Source organism: Tarenaya hassleriana, unplaced genomic scaffold, assembly GCF_000463585.1.
Source record: "Tarenaya hassleriana unplaced genomic scaffold, ASM46358v1 Cleome2, whole genome shotgun sequence".
Classification (NCBI taxonomy): Eukaryota; Viridiplantae; Streptophyta; class Magnoliopsida; order Brassicales; family Cleomaceae; genus Tarenaya; species Tarenaya hassleriana.
The window spans coordinates 1,707,921-1,716,325 of record NW_010965372.1 but is presented as its reverse complement, the minus strand read 5'-3'; the positions used below and the strand labels follow the sequence as shown (position 1 = coordinate 1,716,325).

General features: G+C 40.0%; 3 protein-coding genes across 4 annotated transcripts in view; all 3 read left to right on the top strand.

Annotated features, from left to right (window-relative positions):
* The first annotated feature begins 13 nt into the window (after positions 1 to 13).
* Positions 14 to 1,498, top strand: LOC104811642 (probable long-chain-alcohol O-fatty-acyltransferase 3). The gene is given in 2 exon segments (XM_010538402.2): positions 14 to 171; positions 355 to 1,498. Coding segments are annotated over 2 exon segments (1,212 nt in total). The 5' UTR covers positions 14 to 19; the 3' UTR covers positions 1,415 to 1,498.
* Positions 1,499 to 2,136: 638 nt separating this feature from the next.
* Positions 2,137 to 7,873, top strand: LOC104811639 (DNA topoisomerase 1 alpha). Of its 2 annotated transcripts, XM_010538397.2 has the most exons (17): positions 2,137 to 2,258; positions 2,344 to 2,430; positions 2,976 to 4,283; positions 4,454 to 4,648; positions 4,866 to 4,946; positions 5,027 to 5,086; positions 5,234 to 5,328; positions 5,417 to 5,573; positions 5,663 to 5,788; positions 5,879 to 5,959; positions 6,160 to 6,250; positions 6,341 to 6,474; positions 6,744 to 6,812; positions 6,910 to 6,999; positions 7,089 to 7,192; positions 7,295 to 7,463; positions 7,535 to 7,873. In XM_010538397.2, the coding sequence occupies exons 3-17, from the start codon at positions 3,015 to 3,017 to the stop codon at positions 7,601 to 7,603; spliced, it is 2,790 nt and encodes a 929-aa protein (XP_010536699.1). In that variant the 5' UTR covers positions 2,137 to 2,258; positions 2,344 to 2,430; positions 2,976 to 3,014; the 3' UTR covers positions 7,604 to 7,873. The 2 variants fall into 2 exon arrangements, with proteins under 2 accessions (XP_010536699.1, XP_010536698.1); XM_010538396.2 differs by lacking the exon at positions 2,344 to 2,430.
* A 365-nt stretch (positions 7,874 to 8,238) lies between these two features.
* Positions 8,239 to 8,405, top strand: part of LOC104811636 (V-type proton ATPase subunit e1-like) — a 2,010-nt gene continuing 1,843 nt past the window's right edge. The window contains exon 1 of the mRNA XM_010538393.1: positions 8,239 to 8,371. The gene's annotated coding sequence lies outside the window, so the exon portion shown is untranslated. The remainder of the gene's footprint in view (positions 8,372 to 8,405) is intronic.

The window sequence follows — 8,405 nt, the reverse complement described above, 5'->3', positions numbered from 1 at the left end:
TGGTCAACTGTTCTTGGGTATGACTATAACAATCCTTATTTTGAGCTTAGCCACATCTCTCCAAGACTTGTGGAGCTACTCTCTGGCCCGGCCGCCGTTTGGACAGACCACACAGCCGGTGGTCCCAAGTGGGCCCCCTTTTCCGTCTCCTGGTTCCTCAAAGACACTAGGGTTGGTAATAAGTTTTGTCCTTTTTCTTATCCGTCCACGTTGTCTAAGCTGATTTGTCATTTGCTACTTTTACATAAGATAATATAAAATCCAAAGGATGCCAATCACAATGGTATTCTTTATTATTTTTTTGTTTTTAATATTCAACTCTTTTGGTGTTCGATCGTTTCATATTCAACGCAGGTCAGATCCGACAAAGATGGAAGTAGAGCTCAAGAACCTAACAAAGGTATGGACTTAAGCAATAATCTCCATGTCTTACTGTTATTACATAGCCTCAAGAATCCCAAGTGGTGTTCCTCGGCTTGTCTCTGTTCTTCCAGTCTGTTCTCTCTTCCTTGTTTTTCCTCTGTTTCTCTCCTCCGTTCACTTCTCAGGCTCCACAGCATTTTTCCTGTCTTGGCTTTCCAATTTCAAGCTCATTCTTTTCGCCTTCGATCAAGGACCCTTATGCCCACTTCCCCCAAATCTCTCCCGTTTCATCTGCCTCGCTTGCTTCCCAATCAAACCCCAACAGAACTCTGATTCTCACCAAACTAGACAACACCCATCTCCAACTGGGTCCTCAGATCAAATCAGTAAGTGGGTTTTCGCCATAAAGATTGCATTCCTATGCATATTGCTAAATCTTTATGCTTACAGAGAAGCTCTGCCTCGCATTGTGGTCTTGATTCTGTACTCACTCCATATTTACCTTGAGCTCGAGCTTCTCTTAGCTCTGGTCAAAGTTCTGGTGATTACCCTTCTCGGTTGCGAGATCGAATCGCAATCCAAGGAGCCCTACTTAGTCACATCTCTCCAAGACTTCAGGAGCCGCCGGTGGAACCTCATGGTCCCAGCCATACTCCGCCCGTCCGTACACCTCCCCGCCTGGCGAGCCGCCGAGCGATTCGTGGGTCCCACATGGGCTCCAATCCCGGGGATAGTGGCGGCGTTCGTCGTGTCCGGCGCCGTCCACGAGCTCATCTTCTTCTACATGACCCGTCTACGGCCGACGTGGTTCTTCGTTCTGCAAGGAGTTTGTACTGCGGCGGAGGTGGCAGCAAGGAGGAATGCGACGGCGGAGATGCGGCAGATGTGGAGGCCGAGCGCGGCGGCAAGGCGGTTGATGACGATGGGGCTCGTGGTTGTGACCAGCGGTTGGTTGTTTTTCCCGCAGCTGGTGAGGAGTGGCATGCTCGAGAGACTCGCCGACGAAAGCTTGTTCTTCATTGACTTCGTCAAACGGAAAATTTTTGTTTAATTCCTCGTGATGTAAGTGGACAAAAATAATCTATTATTATAGTTTGTTATTGTGATTATTACTTTGTGAAATTAATTAAGATAGATATCCACAATATTGTCTGAATTCTAGTCTAAAATATCTTATTATAAAAAAAAAGCTTATAAAATACCCATAAAAAATTACACTACTTTTTGAAACAGAAAATTTTTGTATGTAAGTTGTACTGAATAAATCTCATCTAAAGAAATTATATTTGACAATCTTGATAAGAATATTATCTATTTGATGTAAAAAAGAAAAAGAAAAAGAAAAAGAAAAAGATAGATACTGAAAATTATAAAAAAAAAGGGATAGTTTGGGGGAGCCTTGCATCGATGGTAAAGTAAAGCCCATTGGGCCGAAGCCTCCATCTGGGCCTTAAGTAATCCTCCTCATGACGTCATCAGGTTGATGAGTTTATAAGATTTTTGCACCATACATACATACATACATACATACATACATACATTCAGCTTGTATGCGTGGAACCATTTCATTCGAATGTTTGTTTAACATGATCATATTATATGATTTAATTCTCCGAAAATGCACACCCAAGATTTTTTTTTCCCTTTAACAAAAAAAAAAACATTATAAGGAAAACTTTGGGTATATCCATGCCTAATAAAAAAAAACATTTAAATGTGCCAAACGACGTCGTAGGAAATCACAGCTTAAGACTTTCGGACTGACCTAGAGTCTTTCTATGCTTCCGTCTCCTCGGCACCGCCCGAAGCCAAGGCACGTAATAAGAGGCGCGAGAGAGAGCCCATACAGGGAGAGAGAGGCTTCGTCGGCGAAATTGGTTTGTCTCCTGAAGAAGGTAGCTTCTTCAACCCAATGTTTACGCTTCAATATTTGACTGGATTCAGCTCGATTTCACCGGACCTGTTTTAAACTCGATTTAGGGTTTCTGGTTTAAACTCGATTTGGTTACGGTGCACCGTGTTTGTCAGTTCCTTGACTGCCTGAATAGGTCGCGTATTCCCTTGCTGGTAAAATTTCCAACTGGCTTTGTCTTAGTCTCTGTCCAGCTCTGAATTTGAATCGAGATATTGAAATTATATATATTTTCCCCTTGAATGGGACCTAAAAATGGATAAAGACGTAGTTGGCTTTCTTGTAATACATGATGCTATACGTGTTCTTCCGTGCTGCGCGCCTTGAATTGCATTTGGAATTATGCATTGTGATGCAGAACATCCATGGCGGGTTTTTTTTGTCTTTTAACTACGACCATGGGACTGCCACCGCCATTATTGGCCTTTACGACCCATGTCCCGCTCACACATTATTTTTACATATCGCGCCATCCTCTTTCGTGCTCGCATAAATACACACGCACACACATGCATTGTCTTCATATACGACTGGAACTTGAGTTATAAAGCTGAGACATTGTTTGTTTGGTTTGAACATCAGGGTGACACAATGGCTGTAATGTAACAGTTACTTTTGATGTTACCAATGTTTGTTTGGCTTAATTTTTGAAATTCTGACCTTTTGTTTTGGTTGTTTCCTTGTCTTTGCTTTTGCTCAGAGGTTGGTTTGAGTATCTGTGAACATTGTGTTATTGTGTATGGCCACTGAGACTTTTGTCAAACCAGTGATGGCAAATGGTCATGATGGGTATGATGATGATGACGATGATGAAATGCCTCTTGTTTTCAAGAGGAGTAATACCGTTGCCTCTAATTCGAGTCAATCAAACCCCAATTCTCGGAAGGGCAAGACAGTTTCTCCCCCCAAGGCATTACCGATGAGATCTCCGCAGGTGAGTCCCAATGGAATAACTTCATCTGTTAGAAATTCTACAATGAAGTCCCCTCCACCATCGTCTTCATCTTCGAAGGCTTCGCCAGTTAAGTCACCCATGCAGAATTATAAGTCTCCTACTGTCAATGATGGAAACAAGCCGCGTAAAGATCCTTCTGGCTTCAAAAGTGATAATGACGATTCTGAGGACGACACACCTTTGAGTGCCATACTTTCTGGAAATTCTAGCCGGTCAAATAAGGCGCCAACCTCTTCTCAGCAGATAACTCCACAGAAATCGAAGCAAAAAATCAGTGGCAACCCCGCTATGGATAGGTCAAATAAAAACATAAAAGATGAGTCAGATGATGAAGTTCCAATATCAGCAAGGATTCAGAAAAAGGCTGGTAATGAGACATCAGGTAGCAAGCCTGAGTATGAAGATGAAAAGAAACCTTTGGCTAGAAAATTCCAGTCAAATGGTTCTGTGATTAAGAATGAAGGGCAGAATTCAAAGTTGTCTGGGAAAAGACCTCTGGATAAATCCAACTCTGCAGATCAATCTTCCATCAAGAAGGCCAAGGTATCAACTTCATCTATCTCTGTGGCAGTGAAGCAAGAATATGTTAAAGCAGAAAAATCAGATGATAAGAGGAAGGTTCTGGTTTCACCTGGTCCAATGAAGGGAAAACAAAAGTCTATCAAAGAAGATGGATCTGACGATGACAATGTCCCAATTGCCAAGAAAATGAAGTTAAACTCCTCTAATATGAAAACATCATCTGCAAAACCTAAAGTTGCAAAACAGAATACTCCTTCATCATCTCTGAAACAGAATACTCCTTCATCAGCTGCAAAGGCAAGAGTGACAAAAGTAGTTTCATCTTCGCCAAAGAAAATGACTAAGAACAAGAAAGGGAAGATAGATTCTGAATACTCTAAGTCTTCAAAATCATTACCTTCCGGTGATGGGCAAAAGAAATGGACAACCTTGGTGCACAATGGTGTAATTTTTCCTCCTCCATATTCACCTCATGGAATTAAGATCTTGTACAAGGGGAAGCCAGTTGAACTAACACCTGAGCAAGAAGAGGTTGGTGGCTCCAATTCATGCCCTTGGTGACAGTGATGCACAATACTATGCCTTTCCTTAGTACCTTTTTTTTTTCATATCAATATCCAGTATCCTTTCTTATGATATTCTTTAGAGGGTTCAATTTTAGTGCCCTCACGCGTGCTGATGGTATGTCTCTCTATCTGTAGGTTGCAACAATGTTTGCAGTGATGACAGAGACAGACTACTATAATAAAACCCAGTTTAGGGAGAATTTCTGGAACGATTGGCAAAAATTGCTTGGCGAAAATCATGTGATACAAAAATTGGATGATTGTGACTTCACTCCTGTGTATGAGTGGCATCTGAAAGAGAAGGAGAAGAAGAAGCAAATGAGCACAGAAGTGAGTCAAAGAGAACATTTATTGGTTTCTTCACCCTTGGATAACTTTCTTTGCAATGTTGTCAATCTTGGTTCCTTTTGTCTCGTTGTTGAGGTGAATGTAGTCAAGGCATCAGTTCAGTGACTATCCAGATTGTTTCCTGAGACCTAGTTTTTGTTCTTTCTGTTACTTTTTCGAAGAGGGAACTGGTTTATTAGATTTAGTTGATGGTGTGCAGGAGAAAAAAGCTCTGAAAGAGGAGAAATTGAAGCAAGAGGAGAAGTATATGTGGGCTATTGTTGATGGTGTTAAAGAGAAGGTAAGTTTTCTCAAGAGTGTTGTGAATCGGTTTTCAACTTCCTGGATAACTTCCCAACTCAAGATGTGTGTGTGTTTCAGGTTGGGAATTTTAGAGTTGAACCTCCTGGGCTATTCAGAGGCCGAGGAGAACATCCCAAGGTTCTTGCTATACTTGTTTGTAAACAATCTTTTAAACAATGTTGCCTGCCTGACGTTGTAGCTGTGGATTCCTTGTATTTACGTCCATTTTGTAGTTTAAGTTATCTATTCTTTTTCGTGACACTGTATACTGTCTATTTTTTTCAGATGGGAAAATTGAAAAAGCGTATCTGTCCCTGTGACATCACCCTAAATATCGGGAAAGGTGCTCCTATTCCAGAGTGCCCCATCCCTGGTGAAAGGTCTTTTTCCCGTGGTTCTTTCTCCTCAAAATAGAAAATAGTGAAAAATGGTTTATTTGTATTGATCATGGTATATGTGATTTTGCAGTTGGAAAGAAGTAAAGCATGACAACACAGTCACTTGGCTAGCTTTCTGGAACGATCCGATTAATCCTAAAGAATTCAAGTACGTATTTTTGGCAGCTAGCAGTTCTCTGAAGGGGCAAAGTGACAAGGAGAAGTATGAGAAAGCAAGAAAGTTAAAGGTATAGTCAGGTTTCATTTTAATAAAACTTCTTGCACAAATTGTCTGGTTTTCCCATTTGGTTACGAATAGTCTGCGTTTTAACTGCAGGACCATATAGACAGCATCAGGGATACATACACCAAGAATTTTACTGCTAAGGATATTATGAAGAAGCAAATAGCTGTTGCTACCTATCTCATTGATAAATTGGCTCTTAGGGCTGGAAATGAGAAGGTAATCAAATGAGAATGTTTGCAAACCAAAAAACAGGGAAAGCTAATGAAAATCATTTATGAGGGAGAATTAATATTTCTTTCACTGTAGGATGATGATGAGGCGGATACGGTTGGTTGCTGTACGCTCAAAGTAGGAAATGTGGAGTGTATTCCTCCAAATAAGTTAAAGGTACTAATTCGGGGGTTTCAAAACTTGGCATATGGAAAATATACTTTGGATTTTGTAGGGTTCTTGTTTCTTAGTTGAATGGTTTAGTTCTCTTGCAGATTTCCCAGGATTCTTTTTCTTGTCTTTTTCAGGTGACGGTTAACTTTCCAGTATCACAGTTGTTCTGACTTATCTTTTCTTCTTCTGCCATTTTTATCCAGTTTGACTTCCTTGGTAAAGATTCAATCCAGTATGTGAATACGGTTGAGGTCGAGCCTCCTGTTTACAAGGCAATTGGACAGTTCCAGACTGGTCAGTTGTGAACTTTGTTTTAATACTTCAGTTAAAATCCTTTATCTGCAGTGGAATAAATAACACTTTTGGTTTTTTTTTTCTATGCAGGAAAGTCAAAAGCGGATGATCTCTTTGATCAATTGGACACAAGCAAACTGAATGCCCATCTTAAGGAGCTTATGCCTGGCCTCACTGCTAAAGTGTTCCGTACATATAATGCATCTATCACATTGGATGTAATGGTATGCTCTTAACCTTGGGCTTGTTGCGTGTTTTGTGTAGGATAGACTTCTTCCAAATTATGGAATGTCTTGCCATTCACGTAGTTTTAGGCTTTTAGCTTGAACCAGGAGTTGGGGGGAGGGGGGTATAATGGCTCTACTCAATGTAGTCCTAATTAATTATTATTAGATGTATGAACTTGGATCTCATATGTTAGTGACATATCTCGACATTTTTCTCCTACTTTGACATTTTCCTGTCACTCTGTTCTGTTTGGATGCTGTGACAGTTGAGTGAAGAAACCAGAGATGGTGATGTAGCCGAAAAAGTTGTAGTTTATCAGCAAGCAAACAAGCAGGTAACTTTGTTCATTTCCCGTTGGTTTCAAGTTTCCGATTACAAAATTTTTAATCGGGACCGTGACCATTTTATGATATTGACTATTTCTGTTGCAGGTTGCCATAATTTGTAATCATCAGCGAAGTGTTTCGAAATCACATGGTGCACAGATTGAGAAATTGGCTGGGAAAATAGAAGAACTTAGGGTAAGAGCGCTTTCATATCAACATATGTGAACTAATAATAACACACGCTTTCCGGGTTCATTTTGCTTTCTGGTTTTCACTCTGTGCAGGATCTGATAAAGGAACTGAGAACCGATCTTGGCAGGGCTAAGAAAGGAAAACCACCATTGGCAGGTTCCGATGGAAAGAAGAAGAGGAACTTAGCTCCAGAAGCGTAATTACACACACACATATATATAGATATAACCTTTCTTGAAGCAGATATACTATATATATGTATATATCCCTCTAAGTTTGGGTATGGTGAAATGGGCAGATTGGAGAGGAAGATAGCTCAGACGAACGGGAAGATAGAGAAGATGGAGAGGGACATGCAGACGAAGGAGGACATGAAAACAGTGGCACTGGGCACTTCTAAGATCAACTACATGGATCCAAGAATAAGCGTTGCATGGTGCAAACGCCATGACGTACCCATCGAAAAGGTTTCAATACAAAACAAAAACCCTTTTCGATTCGAATACAAAAGGAAACCTTATCTCGTTTTTGTTGGCAGATATTCAACAAGTCGCTTCTGGCAAAGTTCGCTTGGGCAATGGACGTGGAACCCGACTTCCGATTCTGATTCCGATTCCGATTCCGATTCCGACCCCTAAGAAGGAGACGAGATTGATCTTCCCTAATGTAAATTCTTTTGAGTTGGGCAAAATTCTGAAGCCAGATCCATGCCCTCTCTGCCCCGAAACAGTCTATGTTGAGTTTCTTTTTTTTTTTAATCTTTGGAACAGATTCGTAGAAGAAATCGTCGTTGTAACGTTTGTAAATACTATCAACACTTGCGTCCCATTTTGGATTAAATCCCTCAGAATCAATTTTCCCATTTGGATTTGGATCATGTCTTTTCTGATACGTATCTAATAGATGGTTCATTTCGTATGGAAAAAATGACAATTTTATTTTAAGCCAAAGCGGAGAAAAACAAAATGTTCTAATGCATTTTCACTGCCTATATATATATATAACAGTTATATCAAATTTCAAATTTCAGTAATTTTTTTATCTTATGTGCAATTGATTTTTATCAAATCATTCACGTCAAATAAAATCTAAATAAAAAATAAACAATATTTTTGTATGGTGAATTCATATTATTTTTGAAATTCGAAAAAATTAATATTACTATGACAGTTAATATATATATATATATATATATGCATTTTTTTTTTAACGGTCGGATGATAAATTGGTTCCGTCAATTGATAAGCAAATCAATCACGAGGCCTATTTTCCCCTCACGAAATTGGGCCGTTCACGATTGAAACTTTGAAGACGACGGACCTTCGTTCAACCTCGTCTTGAGATCTCTGATTCTTTTCTCTCGTTTTCATCCCCCGTAAATCTTTGCTGCTTTCAATCCGATTCTTCCG

Excerpts from the sequence above, each read along its gene's own strand:
- LOC104811639 (XM_010538396.2), top strand. The coding sequence starts at position 3,015 with ATGGCCACTGAGACTTTTGTCAAACCAGTGATGGCAAATGGTCATGAT. Across the intron at positions 4,947-5,026 it reads TTGATGGTGTTAAAGAGAAG|GTTGGGAATTTTAGAGTTGA; the intron begins GTAAGTTTTCTC and ends TGTGTGTTTCAG. Across the intron at positions 6,813-6,909 it reads ATCAGCAAGCAAACAAGCAG|GTTGCCATAATTTGTAATCA; the intron begins GTAACTTTGTTC and ends TTTCTGTTGCAG.